Source organism: Sapajus apella, unplaced genomic scaffold (assembly GCF_009761245.1).
Source record: "Sapajus apella isolate SASKATOON/1434 unplaced genomic scaffold, GSC_monkey_1.0 scaffold147, whole genome shotgun sequence".
Classification (NCBI taxonomy): Eukaryota; Metazoa; Chordata; class Mammalia; order Primates; family Cebidae; genus Sapajus; species Sapajus apella.
In genome coordinates this window covers 1,068,538-1,088,093 of record NW_022437087.1, presented here as the reverse complement: position 1 = coordinate 1,088,093, position 19,556 = coordinate 1,068,538, and the positions used below count along the sequence as shown (strand labels likewise).

Genomic DNA, 19,556 nt, shown 5'->3' with positions numbered 1-19,556 from the left:
CACGGAACCAAAAGGGCAAATTAGAAGGGAAAGGGAGAGGTCACTGGGGTTCTAAGCCTTCCACCTCTGCTCCCGGAATTTCCACAGGTTCCGCGGCCATCCGGAGCGGAGACTTGGCCACGCCTGGGGCACAGGGCTGTGAGAAGTCCTGTCGTCCCCTCCCCACATGTTCCCTTGGCTATACTCTCCTGCCCCTCCACTTCCAGACCAAACACTCCTCGGGACCCGTCCTAGATACACTACGAGGGCGCTGGAGCTGGTGATGAGGGGCCTGCAGGAAGAAAGAGGCAGGAGTGAGAGCCGCCTGCAGATCCGCGATGCATCTTAAAATTACAAATTCTCAGGCCCCACCCCAGACCCACTGAGTCAGAATATCCAGGGCATGGGGCCTGGGGGTGGGTGCCCTGGGTCCGGCCGCACCCAGCCTGCAGAAGCTCCACCTCTAGGAGCGCGGGGCTTGGACGAGCACCCCACGCCCCTGCCTCCGGGCAGCCAGAGCCCCCTTCTGTCCCACCTCCCGCGGCCGCGCACAGCGGCCACCCCGGCGTTCGGGGGCGCGCGCAGTCAGGGAGGGGCCGGCGGAGGCGCTAGGCTCCCGGAAGCGCCTTTCCCGGAAGGCAGAGAGGCGGTGCCGGCCTCCGGAGGCGGTCTCGGCGATGGCGGCGGCGTTCTGTCCTTAGCCTGGGGAGCCGCGCAGCCGGAGGATGGCCTCGCTTGGGCCGGCCGCAGCTGGGGAGCAGGCGCCGGGGGCTGAGGCGGAGCCGGGCCCCGCGGGGCCGCCGCCGCCCTCGCCGTCCTCTCTGGGGCCCCTTCTCCCCCTCCAGCGGGAACCTCTCTACAACTGGCAGGCGACCAAGGCGTCGCTGAAGGAGCGCTTCGCCTTCCTCTTCAACTCAGAGCTGCTGAGCGATGTGCGCTTCGTGCTGGGCAAGGGCCGCGGCGCCGCCACCGCCGGGGGCCCGCAGCGCATCCCCGCCCACCGGTTTGTACTGGCGGCCGGCAGCGCCGTCTTCGACGCCATGTTCAACGGCGGCATGGCCACTACGTCGGCCGAGATCGAGCTGCCGGACGTGGAGCCCGCCGCCTTCCTGGCGCTGCTGAGGTGAGCGGCGGCGCGGGCGGGGACGCCTCCCGGGGTCCGGCCTGCCCCGACTGCCCGATGACCTTGGGCTGGGCTCCTCTGAGCCGCCCTGGGCCTCAGTTTACTCCCGAGCCGCTGATGCTCCGGAGGGTCGTAATCGAAATCTGTGAGTCGGACGGCTCAGCCGTCAACTGTACGCTCATGTCTCCTCTATCCAGCTACCGTGCGTTTTACCGTTGAATGGCGCTTCGCATTCCAATTGTAGACTGTCGCCCAGGCTTCAGAATTAGACAAGTGGTAAAGATAGAGGGACAGATCAGGTTGATCCTGATTGCCCATTTGCAAAGTTTTATGTTTTCGTCTGGGGAAAGAGAGTAGTTGGAAAGTCTTGCAGGACTGATGTTTTGGGGTTGTTGTCACCCGCCCCCCCCCCCCCCCCCCCTTTTTTTGAGACGGGACGGGGTCTTGCTCTCTCGCCCAGGCTGGAGTACAGTGGCGCGATCATGGCTCACTGCAGCCTTGATTTCTCTTAGCTCAGGTGATCCCACCTCAGCCCCCTGAGTAGCTGGGACTACAGATACGCGCCACCACGCCCGGCTAATTTTTTTTTTTATTTTTGGTCGAGATAGGGTTTCACTGTGTTGCCCACGTTGGTCTCAGACTCCTGGGGTCAAGCGATCCGCCCACCTCAGCCTCTCAAAGTGCTGTGATTACAGGCGTGAGCCATTGTGCCTGGCCACTTTTTTGTTTTTGTTTTTCATTAACGTATTAGTTGTCAAGACCCAGGAAAGTAAATACCAAATCAGGTAAGTGAGGCTTTTCCTGCTCCGTGTTTCTGCACACAAGGTCACTTCTGCTTATAAATGAATCCCTCCCTTGGTGTTAGAGTTTGCTTGTTGGTTGAGGATAGTAGATTGACATCTGATGAATTTTATTTAATGGAAAGATGTGATTGATTGGCATTATTAGCTTTTAATCACAGCCATCCTGTTAGAGAGGCTTAAGTATTGTTTTCCCCAATTTTACAAATGGGACTGAGGCCCAGAAGAGTCAATTATCTTGCCCAGGGTAACAGCTAACTCACACTGAAGACCATGTGTGTTTCATTATACCAAGATGGTTTTAAATAGCTGCCTGAGTAGAACGTGTTGTTATTAAAGTGGCAGAGTCTTGGGTAGTACTGAAGCAAAAACAGGCAGGTCAATGGGACAGAATTAGATACAAAGGCTCACAGCTGAATCAAAAAGAACAACAAGAAAATAAATGTAAAGTTCACACAACTAGAAACAAATACTAAGATTCCATTGACAAATGGATGAAGGACAGGATAGATAACTTAGAAAAACTACAACTAATTAACGAATGTTTAACCTGCTGGTAATTAAGAAGTGCAAATTAAAAGAGAGTGACATTTTTTTTCCTTCCATTGGTCCCACCAAAAAATTTAAATGTGACATCTGAGCAGCATTTTCTGACAAAGATGATGGTAAACACCCTTTTGGAAAATAGTTTGATGCTATAGATTTTCTTTCCACATGTAAGAAAGCCTTCAAGTACTGAAAAAATGTTGTATCCAAAAATACTTACAACATTATTTATAGTAGTGAGGAAGTAGCTGTAGTGAATGGTTAAACAGTGATCGGTCTACTTGATGAAAACGAATGCAGTCACTAAATATGATCGATAGCACTTGAAATGGCGCCATGATTCCAACGTGAAAAGAAATGGGACAAATGTACCTGGAGACAAGGATAAAGGAAACATACCAAAATGCTAAGCATAGGCATGTGGAGTAGTAAGATTAAAGTACCTTTTTCTCTTCTTTTCTCTTTGTTTCTGATATTTTCCGTAATTTAGTTCAGTTACATTTATAAAGGGGCAAGGACCTCAAAAGCTAGGATCCAGGTAATTTTAGTTTGAAGTTCACCAGGAGGATTGGGTATAGTTCATTTGGATTTTCTAGACTAGACGTATTTTTCAAAATGATCTGTGGGCCGTCTGCATTATAATCTTCTGGGGTGCTTATGAAATGTGTAGATCCCTTCCTTGTTATAGTATCATAATATTTGGAGGTGAGACCTTGATAGCATTTTTAACACTCTCCCTAAGTGGTACTTATACCAGCTAAATTTGAGAACCACAAATCTAAAACTATTTGGGGGCAAATTTTTACTTTGAAAAAATATTGAGATTACTAGGATAAGAATGTAGAGGAAAAAATGTATATTTCATATTTTCGCTGAAGCTGCTAATTAGTCTTTTCCCATCAATAGAAAATAAGGTAGTTTTCGAGTGTTTGAAATGTAGGACAGTGCAATTTTTTTTTTTTTTTTTTTACATTTTTAAACTTTTTCATTTTTACATTTTTACATTTCAAGGCATTGTATTTATCCTTCAGGTTCTGGTCATTGTTCTATTTTGAAATTGATATTGGGACTGAATTCTAAACTTAGTGTTGGCTGGCTGTGTAACATAGATGTCGTAAGTCAGCTAATACATGACAAAAAGATGCCTGACAGTACTTGCTGAGTTGGAAAAGCAGGGTTGTTTGGGCACACATGTAAACACCTTGAATTAGTTAACGTTACTTACAGGCTTATGAATTTAAGTTTGAAGCCTTTAAACTGCATACTTTGAACTGCCTGACCTTTAAATGATGTTCTTCGGTTGTTTATTTGACAAATACTATATGCCTCCCTTTTGGGGTGCTTGTGAAACAGTGAGTCGCTATTGTAGGTGTTTGGGATACAGCAGTAAACAAAAAGTCCTTGCCCTCATGAAGCACATAATCTAGTAAGGGGAAATTAAAGATACAATGTCAAGTACTGATGAATGTTTTGAAGAAAAATAATGGAGTTATGAGAGAAGGAATATTCTCAGCAAGGAAGCGCATTGTTTTAGGCACTAAGGATCTCCTATTGGAGGAACACAAGAGTGAACCCGTGTGGCTTGAGCACAGTAGAGGGAAGTGGTAGAAAATGAGGTCAAAAAGAAGGCCAGGCAGGATTGTGCAGGGCTTTAGAGACTGAGAGGACTTTTTTCAGCTGGTAGGTGATGGAAAGCCTTTGCAGAGTTTTGAATGGGGGTGGGAAGGTAGAGGTGGTGGCAGGTGGCTGTGATCTGATTTACATTTTTAAAAAACAAACGCTTTCTGGCAGTGGTTGGAATAAAATAGGCAGCAAGGTGATAGATGAGGAGGCTTTTGCCTTCTCCAGGCAAGAGGTGATGGTGAGTTGTACCTTGTACCAGGGAGGTAGCAATAGGTATGATGAGTTGTGGTCAAACTCTGGGTATATTTTTGAAGGTACAACCAAGAGGACTTCCAAGACATCCAAGTAGGGTCATAGAGTAGACAGAAATATTAATTTGGAGGTTAGGGAATAGCTTGCTGAACATACATTTGAAAGTTAAGAGTGAATGGTATTTAAATTGGGAAACCAAGTGAGATTACCTAGGAAAGGAATATAGATTGTGAAGAGAGGTACAAGGATGAGCTCTGGAATCTCCCAATATGTAGAGATGTAGCCGAGAAGAAGCATAAAATGAAACTGAGAAGCAGCTGTCAGCGGAATTAAAAGAGAAAGCAAGGAGCATAGTATCCTGAAAGTCAAGTCAAAGCATTTCAAGAAAGAAGTGGGAAACGTTGTCAACTATGGAAAGTGGTCAGTTATGCTAAATACTGTTGAGAGTCAGGTAAAATGAAGACACTGAGTTGATGTTTAGTCTTGACAAGATAGAAGCTATTGATAACCCTGCCAAGAGTGATTTCAGCTGATTAGAGTAGGCTGGGGAGAAAATGGGAGGGAAGGAGCTGGAGATAGCTAGTGTAAACAATCCTCTCAGGAGTTTTGTTGCCAAGGGGAACAGAGAGTGATGTGATGGCTGGAAGGGGAACGGATCGGGGTAAGTGTTCTTCAGGATTCTGTCCTCAGCTGTCATCCTTTCTCCCATTAACTAAAGTGAGAGCTTTATGCACTCACTCTGCCACCTGTGTCTCCAAAGCTCTACTTAGCTCCGGACCCTCACTTCCAACTGGACTGTTGCAAAGGAATGTTTTATACCCATGCAGATGGACGTGTTATTAATAAAGACATCTGACATTTCATGAGTGCTTACTGTGTAATATAAATTGTTCCTAAGCCCCTTTGTGATCTCACTTAAATTTCAGAAAAATGCTTTTGAGACAGGCATACTTCTTACTGCCCTCCAGTAGCTTTTGACATATTAATGCTATAACTAAAGCAACCCCTCCCAAAGCAATAATTTATTCTTGCTTATGATTCTGTGGGCCAGCTGGGAAGTGACTTAATGGGCTTAGCTCCAAATTGTAGTTTGGTTTCATTCCGTTCTACACGTTTCTCGTCCATTTTAGACCATTCCTGAGAATTTTACCTGCCCCTGTCCATTTTTTTCTGCATTGCTTCAACCAGACTACTTAGACTTAACTGTCTCCATTCACCCTGTTAACACTGATCTCTCCAATATCCATTTATTGTCATATGATTCCCCCGAATCTCTTAATGACTTCTTTTTACCTGCAAGATGAAGTTTAAACACTTCAGCAGTACATGAAGCCTTTGTGATTTGACCTCTCTTCCTCTCTGTCCACTCAGTATTTCAACCCTAATTACTAATGGCTTTTTTCTTGTTTGAGTGCCTGCCTTCTAAGGCCTCCTTACCTTTGTACTTCTCAGTCCTTCTGCCAGGGCTCCACACTTAATTACTACTGTTCAGATAATCTTCGGGCTTTACCTCCTCTATAAAAATTCCACCCACAGGCAAAATTGCACACTGCTCATCTAATCTCTCACAGCATGTTTTGGTTATCCGTTGCTGTAGAACAAATCACTGGACTACCTAGTGACTTAAACAACTGTTTTATTATCTTTTTTTTTTTGAGATGGAGTTTTGCTCTTGTTGCCCAGGCTGGGGTGCAGTGGCACAATCTTGGCTCACCACAACCTCCGCCTCCCTGGTTCAAGCGATTCTCCTGCCTCAGCCTCCCAAGCAGGGACTACAGGCACGCACCACCATGCCCAGCTAATTTTTGTATTTTTATTAGAGACAGGGTTTCACCGTGTTGGCCAGGATGGTCTTGATCTCTTGACCTCGTGATCCACTGCCTTGGCCTCCCAAAGTGCTGGGATTATAGGCTTGAGCCACCGCGCCCGGCCTGTTTTATCATCTTTTACAGTCGTTTGGGTTGACTAGAATCACCTGGGTGGTTTGTCATCTGTGTAGCTATAGCCAGATAGCAGCTGGGGTTGGACTCATCTGGAGGCTTCACTCAGAGTCTGGGATGGCTGAGCCTTTTTCCCTTTCCATATTAAGCCTCAGGTCCTCTTCAGGAGGCTTCTTCAGTTGATCTCTCCAGCAAGGTAGCTTGATGTCCTGACTCATGGCTCCCAAGAACACAAAAGCAGGAGCTGCCAGGCATCCTAAAGGCATAGGTCTGAAACTGGCACAATTCACTCTGCCACAATCTGTTGGTTAAAGGGGCTCACACGGGGCCAACCCAGATTCATCATGGGACAAATCTATGTAAGGGCATGAATACTAGAAAGCATGGTTTCTTGGGGCCATCTTTAGAGATTAGTTATTAGATATGGGTGCCTAACATATACTTCTGTTATTAGGACGTTACTTTTTAATCATTTTCAGTATCAGACTGTAGTCATATGCCACATAATGGCATTTTGGTCAACAATGGACACAAATAAGATGGTGGAGCCATAAGATTATAATACAGTATTTTACTGTGCATTTTCTATGTTTAGATACGCAGTACTCACCATTGTGTTAAAGCTGCCTGCAGTATTCAGTACAATAACATGCTGTACTGGTTTGTAGCCCAGAAGCAATAGGCTATTCCACATAGCTTAGGTGCGTAGTAGGCTATACCATCAAGGTTTATGTGAATACACTATGACGATTGCACGATGATAACATTGTCTAACAATGCCTTTCTTAGACTGTATTCCCATCATTAAGTAATGCATGACTGATTGTGTGTAAGCTTTTTATGGGCAAAGCTATCTTTTTTTTTTTTTTTTTTTTTTGAGACGGAGTTTCGCTCTTGTTACCCAGGCTGGAGTGCAATGGTGCGATCTCGGCTCACCGCTACCTCCGCCTCCTGGGTTCAGGCAGTTCTCCTGCCTCAGCCTCCTGAGTAGCTAGGATTACAGGCACGCGCCACCATGCCCAGCTAATTTTTTTGTATTTTTAGTAGAGACGGGGTTTCACCATGTTGACCAGGATGGTTTCGATCTCTTGACCTCATGATCCACCCGCCTCGGCCTCCCAAAGTGCTGGGATTACAGGCTTGAGCCACCGCGCCCGGCCAGGCAAAGCTATCTTACCCATGTGTTTATCTCTAAGACTGTTACAGTGCCCACTATATAGTCCCTCAATAAACATTTTTGACTAAAATGAACAGATAAATTGTGATACAAAGTTTCTTATACATGATATTGTGATTATTCATATATAAAATCAAGTTTTCACCTTAGGCTTTTAAAATTATTTTATTTTATTTTGTTTTTTGAGATGCAGCCTCACTGTTGTCCAGGCTGGAGTACAGTGGCACGATCTTGGCTCACTGTAACCTTTGCATCCTGGGTTCAAGCAGTTCTCCTGCTTCAGCCTCCCGAATAGCTGGGATTACAGGTATGTGCCACCATGCCCAGCTAATTTTTGTATTTTTAGTAGAGATGCGGTTTTACCCTATTGGCCAGGCTGGTCTCAAACTCCTGACCTCAGGTGATCCATCCACCTTGGCCTCCCAAAATACTGGGATTATAGGCATGAGCTACCATACCTGGCTTTAAATTTTTAATTAGAGTAAATGTAACCTAAGCTTTATTTATTTATTTTTGAAAACTATTAATTTTGGGGGGAAAGTAGGACTGAATTGAGGACATGTAATCATTTTTCTGTGCTCGTGTCCTTAGAGGTTATATATGAGAGTTTAAATGGTCACTTTAAAATACAAAGAAATTCAGATCACAAGTAGACTTGAAATTTAAAAAAATAAATAAAATACAAAGAATTGTGGTAATGTCATGTTGAATCTTTATATTTTAAGAACCTTGGCTTAGTTTTTTTTTTTTTTTTTTTTTAATATTATAGGAACTAATAATTAAATAGAATGTGAGGAGATGTATACATATGAACCAAGAGGATTCTTGGGTTTTTGTTTTGTTTTGAGATGGAGTCTTGCTCAGTAACCCAGGCTGGAGGGCAATGGTGCGATTTTGGCTCACTGCAACCTCTGCCTCCTGATTCAGGTCATTCTCCTGCCTCAGCCTCCTGAGTAGCTTGGTATTACAGGCACCTACCACCACACTTGGCTATTTTTGTATTTTTAGTAGAGACAGGGTTTCGCCGTGTTGGTCCGGCTGGTCTTGAACTCCTGGCCTTGTGATCTACCCACCTCTGCCTCCCAAAGTGCTGGGATTACAGGCGTGAGCCACTGTGCCTGGCTGGATTCTTGGATTTTTAAGTAACTTTTTTTTATTAGAAATGAAAATATTTTCCCTTTCAACATTACATAGACACCTGTACTGAATTGTGTAGTCAATTAACATGTATTTATTTAGATTTAAACACATACCCACAATGTTGCTTGTGCTGTATTAGAAAATAAATTAAAAATATAAGATACGCAGAGATCCTTTTCTTGTTTATTGTCCAGTATTTATTTCTAATTTGCAATGTACCAAAAAGAAAATATCTTATAAGAAACACAAGGGTAAGAAACTAGAGTCAAGAGTGAAGCTAATAGAAAAATGTTTGCTGTCAAGCTGGCTATAGTGACTCAGGCCTATAATCCCAGCACCTCGGGAGGCCAAGGCGGGAGGATTGCTTGAGGCCAGGAGTTTGAAACTAGCCTGGGAAACATAGCAGGACCCCAGCTCTACAAAAAAAAAAAAAAATTAGCTGAGTGTAGTGGGATGTGCCTGTAGTGTTAGCTACTTCAGAGGCTGAAGCAAGAGGATCCCTTGAGGCCAGGAATTCGAGGATATGGTGAGCTATGTTCATGCTACCACCCTCCACCTGGGGGACAATGACACCCTGTTTCAAAAACAAAATGTACGCTATAAGTAAGCAATAAACTTTGTTTTAATTATCTTAGCAGCTAATGCAAAAAGAGAAACTTGGTGGACAGTAATTATTCATAGATTAAAAACAAGGCAACTGCTTAGGAGATGTACAAATCTAATAATTAGATGAGTTTTTTAAAAAAAGGACCTCCTTATGAGATCCCTTCATAGAGAAGACATGGCTGTAATGAAGTGTCTTCAATCTGTATCTTCAGATACATAGTTGTTTTTAAAAAATGTTCCTTGATATAAGCCAAAGGTATATTACCAAAGAATAATTTGATGAAAGCAATTTGAATAGGAGATCTCATACAAAATAATATAAAATCACTATTCTCTCTTGTTTCTGGAGTGTACTTCCCACCATCTTTTTAGTCTTTTAGATCTAATCTCAAGCAGAAATTTCTCTACAGACCTTTTCCAGATCTCCTTAAGTCAAAGCCCACATAGATTTTCAGAGAACCATATATAGGTTTGTGGCACTTGCCCTCTTCGTGTAAATCTACTCAAGGGCAATGGTGATAAAGACCTCACATTTCTGCTCTGTTTTACAACTCTAGTAATTTTTACCTGACAAAAATAAATAAAGGCAGGCATGTAAAGACTTCTAGATTTCTACCTTGTCCTTAAAAATGTATTTATTTATTTTTTTGAATTCTCACTCTGTTGCCCAGGCTGGAGTGCAGTGAGGCAATCTTGGCTCACTGCAACTTCTGCCTCCCAGATTCAAGGGATTCTCCTGCCTCAACCTCCCAAATAGCTGGGATTACAGGCATGTGCCACCACACTCAGCTAAGTTTTGTGTATTTAGTAGAGATGGGGTTTCACCATGTTGGCCAGGCTAGTCTCAAACTCATAGCCTCAAATGGTCTACCCACCTCAACCACCCAGAGTGCTGGGATTACATGCATGGGCCACCGCACCTAGCCTAAAACAAAAATTTCATAGGTTTCTAGTTTAAGAAGGGAATTGAGGATGCTGTTAGCATTCTGTCTCTCTCAATTAAAATGATTATTAAGAAATAAAAAAAAAAAAAGATTTAAGTCCATTACAATGAAGAGAAAAAGAGAGGTTGGAAGGGCCAACAGTATAGAAAAGGACAAAGAAGTTGGAAGCTGGTTGATGGATAAACTAGAGTGGATGAATCTGGAGCCCAGAATCCAGAGCTTTCAAAGCTGCAGCAGAGCTGAGAGTGCCTTTCCCAGCAGAACCCCAACAAAGTTCTTGGCTAGGAGTTGGAAGTAAGGAAGGTGGAAATTAATTAAAGCCTGTGTATAGACCATCCCCTTAACCAGTTGTTGCAGACTTATTCCCCATGACAATGGACAGGCTTTTTGAGATAAATTGAACAGACTGCCTGAGAAGATCTGGGACTGCTGGATATGGCTTTGGGACCCCAGGGTTAAGCTCTCTTCATAATGGCCTTGAGGGGTCCCTGCCTTAAGGGCTGGCTTCCCACTCTAATGCCAGGTGCCAGTCAACAAGCCTCCCACATACACAGAGCTCCCTGCCAATCCTGTTTTGGAGAGAGTTTTATCTTGAAGACCAGCTGCTTAGCATAGTGAAGTTGGAGACAGTGTTTAATCATCTGACATTTAAGGAAAAGCAGAACATGAATGACAAAGACTAAGATAAATACAGCAGCTGATCCTCAAGGAAACTTTAAAAACTTTGGTTAATGCCATCTTGGAGACTTTGGAAAGTTTTTGCATTCATAAACCCAGGACATCGAGCAGTGGAGAAAAAAGGCATGATTAAGAAAGAAGCAAGGATTTGTAGAAATTTAAATGTGATTGCGGGGGAGAAAAATAGGAGGGCACCAGAAGATAATGGCGAGGAATCTTCCAAAATGCAGAGGGAAATAATGATAAAAAAAAAAAAAAGGAGACAACATACAGATAAATAGCTAATATTTACTGAGGCAAATTTTTTGCAGGCATTGTTCAAAATGCCTTGTGTTTTAGTTTATGTTAATCCTCACAACATTATGAAGTAGGTACTGTTATTCTCATCTTTTTAGAGAAGCAGGCATCGATGATAACTTACTTAAGTCACATGGCTGGCAAGTGACCGAACAAACTCAAACCCAAGCAGTCTATTTCCTCTTGGCCTTATTGTACTGCACTGAAAACAGTCAGAAGCTCAGAAATGATGCCTTACGGTAAACAGTTGTTTCCTCAGCCTTGGTTTTCTTATTAAAATGCAGGGAATAGCACCTTCCTTCCATGTGAAAGGATTAAATGAATTGGCATTTGTCATGTGGCAGACACTCAACAAATGGTAGCTTTCTCTCTGGTTTTATTCATTCGTCTCCCTTTGGCCATGAAGGACTGTGCCTTCCTTAGTTTTTAATTCCTTGTGTTTATCACAGAGTATGCTACATAATCTCAAGTGAGTATTATGAGGGTGATACAGTTGACTGAGGAGTCTCTAAAAGGAGATTTCAGGGGGAAAAGATAAGTAAGAAAAATGTGATCCTGAAAAACAGCACCCTTGCTTTTGAACCTGAGATATAGGGTAGTATACCTCCACTTGAGGCAGTTGTAAAGATGACTGATCAGAGGAGTGCCAGGATTTGGTTAGGGTGGGGAGTGGGGGATGTAACAGGCCAGAGTTTCATTGTGCATGGTGATTATGGCCATCCGAATAAAATGAGGAAATTGAAAGGTAAAGGGTAGGGACATGAAATCGAACTTAACTTTCCTCACTTACCTCAGCGTAATAAAAGTGTTATGAAAGAAGATAATGGGTTTTCTTTAACCCGCATTTTACAACTTCAGTCCTGGAAATACAAGTATAGTAAGTGTTCTGGGAGCTTATATCCAAGACTACTTGGGTCTGAGTCCTCCGGGTAAATAATGTTAAAAATTTTTTTTCTAAAGTGTTCTTACGTCTTTAAGTATCACCAAAATGAAATAATGGTTCTTGCTGGATGTGGTGGCTCATGCCTGACATTCCAGCACTTTAGGAGGCTGAGGTGGTCCTGAGGTCAGGAGTTTGAGACCAGCCTAGCCAACATGGTGAAACCTGGATTCTACTAAAAGTACAAAAATTAGCCGGTGTGGTGGTGCACTCCTGTAATCCCAGCTACCCAGGAGGCTGAGACAGGAGAATCACTTGGACCTGAGAGGCGTAGGTTGCAGTGAGCCGAGATTGTGCCACTGTACTTTAGCCTGGGCAAACAGAGCGAGACTCTGTCTCAAAAAAAAAAAGGAAAGAAAGAAAGAATGGTTCTTAATGCAATACTTCTCCAGTAGCCTCTGCTATCATAAGTGGAGCTGAGAACTGGGCAGTAAGCACAAGGGTCTCTGAGGAGCCGCAAAGGGGGACCTAAAAGTATAGTTGAACAAGAAGCACCCGGGTCCTCACTGAGAATCTTCGCTTTTTCTCAGTTCTTTTTTAAAAAATAAATTACTATTTATTTATTTATTTATTTATTTTTAAGACAGAGTCTGGCTTTGTCACCCATGCCAGAGTGCAGTAGCATGATCTCGACTCACAGCAACCTCTGCCTCCTGGGTTCATGCAATTCTCCTGCCTCAGCCTCCCAAGTAGCTGGGATTACAAGCAACTACCACAACTGGCTAATTTTTGTATTTTTAGTAGAGATGGGGTTTCACCATGTTGATGAGGCTGGTCTTGAACTCCTGACCTCAAGTGATCCGCCCGCCTCAGCCTCCCAAAATGTTGGGATTACAGGTGTGAACCACTGTGCTCGGCCTGTTTTTTTAAATTTTATTTTAGGCCAGGGCAGTGGCTTATGCCTGTAATGCCAACACTTTGTGAGGCCGGGGAGGGTGGATCACGAGGTCAGGAGATCAAGACCATCCTGGCTAACACAGTGAAACCCCGTCTCTACTAACATTACCAAAAATTAGCCGGGCGTGGTGACTGACATCTGTAGTCCCAGCTAATTGGGAGGCCAAGGCAGATGAATCACTTGAACCAGGGAGGTAGAGGTTGTAGATTGCGCCTGGGCGACAGATCGAGACTCCGTCTCAAAAAAAATAAATAAAATAAATTTTATTTTAAGTTCCAAGATACATGCGCAGGATGTGCAGGTTTGTTACATAGGTAAACATGTGCCATGGTGGTTTGCTGCACCTATCAACCCATCACCTGGACATTAAGCCCAGCACACATTAGCTATTTATCCTGATGCTTTCCCTCCCCTCTTTTCTCAGTTCTATAAAGCTGATTTCTCTCTCAACATACCATTTAGGGGGAGTGAACTAGGAGGAGGGCAACATTGGGCTGCTAGATAATATTTTTAGAGAAAAATTGGACCTAAATACTACAAAGTGTGTAGCAAGATGGAGTCATTTAATATATTATTAAGTTGCTTCATTCCTTCCAAGCCCCAATACTCTAATCTGTGGTCATTATGCTAATTCTGGGATAACAATAAAAGATTAGAAGATGCCCAGAATAAGAAGGCACTATTATCAAGAAATCAATTAGAGATGCGACTTCAGCCACCTGCAGATTTAATTAAGTGAACATCTTTTGATGAGGGAAAGATAAGTGAACCGCTGTTGTCCTAAGCAGCAGTGGGGTGCTACAAAGAACTCTGAGGATGACTCGGAGACATAGATTTGTCTCATGATTAAGTAATAATAATCTTCAGGATTAAGTAAGAATAAAATGAGGTGATGTATGTGCAAATGCCCTGTAGATTGCAAAAGCTAATACAGATTCATTTTTATTTCACTAGTTTTTTAGAAACAGGTGGTTTGTGATTACATGGATAAGCTTTTTAGTGATGATTTCTGAGATTTGGTGTACTTGTTATCCTTCACTCCCCTCCCACCCTTCCGCCCCCACCCCCAGTCCCCAGAGTCCATTATATCATTCTTATGCCTCTGTGTCATGATAAAAATTTCAGATTATTTTTTGGTTTCCTCATTAATTTTAAAATATTCTCCCAGCACTTTGGGAGGCTGAGGAGGGAGAATGGCCAGGAGTTCAAGACCAGTCTGGGCAATGTGGTGAAACCTGTCTCTATAAAAAATAAAAAATTAGCCAGGTATGGTGGTATAAACTTGTAGTCCCAGCTACTTAGGGTGCTGAGGTGGGAGGATTGCTTGAGCCAGAGAGGTTGAAGCTGTGGCAAGCCACTGCACTCCAGCCTCGAGTCGATGAAGACCCTGTCGATGGATGGATGGATGGATGGATGGATGGATGGATGGATGGATGAAAATGCAAAATAATAAAAATAAATATCCCTCAGAGATTTAACTCTGGTGGATTGCTTATCTAAAACATTACTGATCATCTCTGCAAGTGTGCCAATTGCTTTCCAGATTTCTGTATTCTGATGAAGTTCAAATTGGTCCAGAAACAGTTATGACCACTCTTTATACTGCCAAGAAATATGCAGTCCCAGCCTTGGAAGCACATTGTGTGGAATTTCTCACCAAACATCTTAGGGCAGATAATGCCTTTATGCTACTTACTCAGGTAAGTAAATGTAGCTAAGGTATGTATCATTGTAGTTTAAAAATTGAGTAAACTATATATGGGTATTTAATATTTCCTGGATAATTAATTCTAGCTTATAATTTTAAAGTATATATAATTATTTTTACAATACAAATCTGGGAAATATGTCAGATCCATAAGATTTTAGAATTGAAAAGTGTGTTAAAGGCCATGCATGGTGGTTCATGCCTGTAATTCCAAGACTTTGGGAGGCTGAGGCGAGTGGATCACTTGAGGTTAGGAGTTCAAGACCAGCCTGGCCAGATGGTGAAACCCCATCTTTACTAAAAATACAAAAATTAGGCAGGCATAGTGGCGCAGGCCTGTAATCCTAGCTACTCAGGAGGCTGAGGCAGAAGAATCACTTAAATCAGGGTGGGGAGGTGGACAGCCTGGGAGACAGAGCGAGACTCCATCTCAAAAAAAAAAAAAAAAAGCATATTAGAGTTAATACAGTGCTGAATCACATAGGTGAAGAAGCTAAAGCCTTATATATATAAGTGGGGTGTTGTGACTCAAAGTTAGATAGCTATTTAGGACTAGAGTTGAGATTGAGATCCAGTGTTGTTTCTGCTCATGATTGAGAGTATGAAAGCATGAGATTTTATGAATGTCTTTGTTCTCAAATTTTGCTGGATGTGGAATAAAGATGGAACATTTCAAGTCCTGAGAGGTTCCAGGATTCACGATCTTTGGACCTATAATCTGGAAACTTGCTGATTCACTCCTGAAGGAGTTAAAGTTTTAGGTTTATATGAAATATTCTTTTTCTGACATTTTTAAGTTTTCACGAAGTATAGGATCCATATTGAAAACTACATATATTGTGGCTGGGCATGGTGGCTATGCCTTTAATCCCAGCACTTTGGGAGGCCAAGGCAAAACCCAGTCTCTACTAAAAATGCAAAAATTAGCTGAGCATGGTGGTGCATGCCTGTAATCCCAGCTACTTGGGAGCCTGAGGCAGGAGAATCGTTTGAACCTGGGAGGCAGAGGTTGCAGTGAGCCGAGGTCACACCATTGCAGTCCAGCTTGGGTGACAGAGGGAAACTGTCTTAAAACAAGAAAAAGAGGCCGAGCATGGTGGCTCATGCCTGTAATCCCAGCACTTTGGGAGGCCGAGGCAGGTGGATCACCTGAGATTGGGAATTCTAGACCAGCCTGACCAACATGGAGAAACCCTGTCTCTACTAAAAATACAAAATTAGCCGGGCATGGTGGCACATGCCTGTAATCTCAGCTACTCAGGAGGCTGAGGCAAGAGAATCACTTGAACTCAGAGGTGGAGGTTGCCGTGAGCTGAGATAGTGCCGTGCACTCCAGCCTGGGCAACCAAGAGCAAAACTCCATCTCAAAAAAAAAAGAAAAAGAAAAGTACCCATACTGTAAGTGTGTAGTCTAATGAATTTTTACAAACTGAACACAGCTATGGAACCTTTAACCAGTCCTTAATATGTAGTATTTATCATGTGTTAAATGTGTGTAATGTGAGCTTTATACTTTGTATATAAACAATTTTTTTAGACAATATTGTAATAGCCTTGTAAAAGTTGTCTTTAAAATCCTGTGGTGTTAAAATATCCCATTTGATATTGGTACTGGAAATAATCATTGATGGCCCCTAGCTCAACCCTCTCGTTTTACAAATGGGAAAATTAAAACCTGGGCTAGTTAATTGCCTTTCCAAACCCTCAGGGCCAGGTAGGGCCATGGCCCAGAGCTCTTGTTTTCCAGTTCAGTGTTCTGTCATTTAGAAAATGTTTGGTAACTTTTAAAAACATCTTCTGTCATTAAGTATTTGTAATTACAGAAGAAACAACATTCTAATGTCACCTCTTCCTGGACATAATTATAGAACTCCCTGTATGTCGGACACCAAGCTATCCCCTTTACATATATTATGCCACTTATTCCTCATTTTGATGCCGTAATGTAGTTTATTATTATTATTATTATTATTCTTTTGAGAGAGAGAGTCTCACTCTGTTGCCCAGCCTGGAGTGCAGTGGTACAGTTCGGCTCACTGCAGCCTCCACCCCACCTCCCAGGTTCAAACAATTCTCCTGCTTCAGCCACCCAAGTAGCTGGGATTACAGGTGTGTGCCAACATGCCCGGCTAATTTTTGTATGTTTAGTAGAGGCGGGGTTTCACCATGTTGGCCAAGCTGGTCTTGAACTCCTGACCTCAAGTGATCCACCTGCCTCAGCCTCCCAAAGTGCTGGGATTACAGGCATGAGTCACCATGCCCCACCTATTATCTCCTTATTCGCTTTTTAAAGATGGAAAATGGAAGCTTACAGAAGTTAACATCTTATTACAGATTAGACAGCAGTGGTAAAAATAAGGACTCATCTAAAATCAACAGTTGTTAAGATTTGGCGATACTGATAATCATAGCAGAATGTACTGGGTGATAATTGTGTGCCAGGCACCTTTCTCAGCATTTTGTGTACATTAATTCATTTAATCTTTGTAATAACTTTATGAGGTACAGGTTTTCAAAGTAAAGGTTTTCTTATTATTATCTTTTTTTTTTTTTTTGAGGTGGAGTCTTGCTCTGTTGCCCAGGCTGGAGTGCAGTGGCCTCGCCTCACTGTAACTTCTGCCTCCTGTGTTCAAGCACTTCTCCTGTCTCAGCCTACACCACCATGCCCAGCTAATTTTAGTATTTTTAGTAGAGACAGGATTTCAATATGTTGGTTGGGCTGGTCTCAAACTCCTGACTTCATGATCTGCCCACCTCGGCCTCCTAAGTGCTGGGATCACAGGTGTGAGCCATCGTCCCTGGCCATTATCACCATTTTTAAGTAAGGAAATTGAAGTGAAGCAACTTGACCAAAGTCATATAAGTGGTATCTCTGCATTTTTTTCTCTTTTGAATTTGTTATTAAAATCAAATAAGTTGATATTCATAAGATTCTTTATTGTCCAAGGAGTTTTAATGCATAAAAGCTCAGATATAAATTCAGAAACCAATAAACGAAACTTTGGCAATTAAAATGCAGATTCTGGTTCAGTAGGACCAGAATAGGGCCTGAGAGTATATTTCTAACAGGCATTAAGATATCACCTGTGTTTCTGGACCACATTTTGAGTAGCAAGGGTTAACAGGTATCACTATAAGAAAAAAAAAGAACTTTTCAGTATCTTGTTGGTCTGAGATTCTGATATTACATTACATTTTTCACTGGTGGAGTCATATGAATTAGCCCGTAAATTGTTATGTGAAACTTCTTGTTCCTGCCAAGTGAGTCATTGAATTGAGCATGTTCATTTACTTAAGAGGGCCAATGCCAGCTTCTCTATAAAACCAAGTGCCAATATACTGTACCAGCATGATTTATAGAGGGAAAAATACTTTTTATGAAGTGTTATTACAGATAATGCCAAAGTCAAAGTCAGTTTTGAGAAAATTTATTTTACCCTAAGAAACAGCAGTAGATTCCATAGGAAACTTGATATTGCCTGTGTAATGTAAGGAGTGACAGACATTTGCTACCCTGAATAAGATAATTTTTATAAAAAATTGTTTTTTTCTAGTGAAAGATCAATTTTTATATGAATACCAACTAAAAATATAATTGAGTGGGCCAATTAAAATATCTGTTATTAGAATTTCACCTTATAAAAATGTGCTGCTTCATACTTTAAAAATGTATAGCTGTGATCCTATACTGGATCCTGCAGTAGAAGGAAAAATGTTATAAAAACCATTATTGGGGCAAGTGACAAAACTGAAACATAGCCAGTGGATTAAAGATACTGTATTACTGTTAAATTTATCAAAGTTAATTACTATGATTATGTAAAATAATATCCTTAATCTTAGGAATTTTAAGAGTAAAGGGCCTCCAAGTTTGGTGGCTCACGCTTGTAATCCCACACTTTGGGAGACTGAGGCGGGTGGATCACAAGGTCAAGAAATTGAGACCATCCTGGACAGCATGGTGAAACCCTGTCTCTACTAAAAATACAAAAAATATTAGCTGGACGTGGTAGCGTGCACCTGTAGTCCCAGCTACTCAGGAGGCTGAGGCAGGAGAATCACTTGAACCCAGCAGGCAGAGGTTACAGTGAGCTGAGATTGCACCACTGTACTTCATCCTGGCAAGAGAGCGAGACTGTGTCTCAGGGTTGCAGGGAGGGGAGGGGAAAGCCAAGCACAGTGGCCTATGCCTGTAATCCCAGCACTTTGGTCAGGTAGATCGCTTGAGGTCGGGAGTTCTAGACCAGCCTGGCCACCATGGCAAAACCGCGTCTCTACTAAAATTTCCAAAATTAGCTGGTGTGGTGACAGGCACCTGTGTTCCCAGCTGCTCAGGAGGCTGAGACAGGCGAATCCCTTGAACCTGAGAGGTGGAGTTTGCAGTAAGCCAAGATCACGCCGCTGCACTCCAGCCTGGGTGACAGTGAGACCTTGTCGCCAAAAAAGAGAGTAAAAGGCCATGATGTATACAGCTTACTATCAGATAGTTCAGTCTCTCCTCCCAGATCAATATATAGGGGAAAAAGATAATAAATGAGTCAAAATATTAGATAAATCATATTTAGATAGATAAATGTGGATAAAGGGCATATAGATTTTCTTTGCACTATCCTTACAACTTTTCTCTAAATTTGAAATTTCCAAGTATTTCTGTGTCTAAACAAAAAAGGTGCAGTTAAAAAAAAAAGGAAGAGAGCCGGGCGCGGTGGCTCACGCCTGTAATCCCAGCACTTTGGGAGGCTGAGGCGGGTGGATCACGAGGTCAAGAGATCGAGACCATCCTGGCCAACATGGTGAAACCCCGTCACTACTAAAAATACAAAAAATTAGCTGGGCATGGTGGCGCGTGCCTGTAGTCCCAGCTACTCAGGAGGCTGAGGCAGGAGAGTTGCCTGAACCCAGGAG

General features: G+C 42.6%; 1 protein-coding gene across 2 annotated transcripts in view; it reads left to right on the top strand.

Annotated features, from left to right (window-relative positions):
- Positions 1 to 427: 427 nt before the first annotated feature.
- Positions 428 to 19,556, top strand: part of BTBD1 (BTB domain containing 1) — a 53,541-nt gene continuing 34,412 nt past the window's right edge. For both annotated transcript variants that reach the window (XM_032264812.1, XM_032264813.1), the window contains exons 1-2: positions 428 to 1,102; positions 14,487 to 14,643. In XM_032264812.1, the coding sequence (XP_032120703.1) occupies positions 705 to 1,102; positions 14,487 to 14,643 (555 nt within the window). In that variant the 5' untranslated portion in view covers positions 428 to 704. The remainder of the gene's footprint in view (positions 1,103 to 14,486; positions 14,644 to 19,556) is intronic.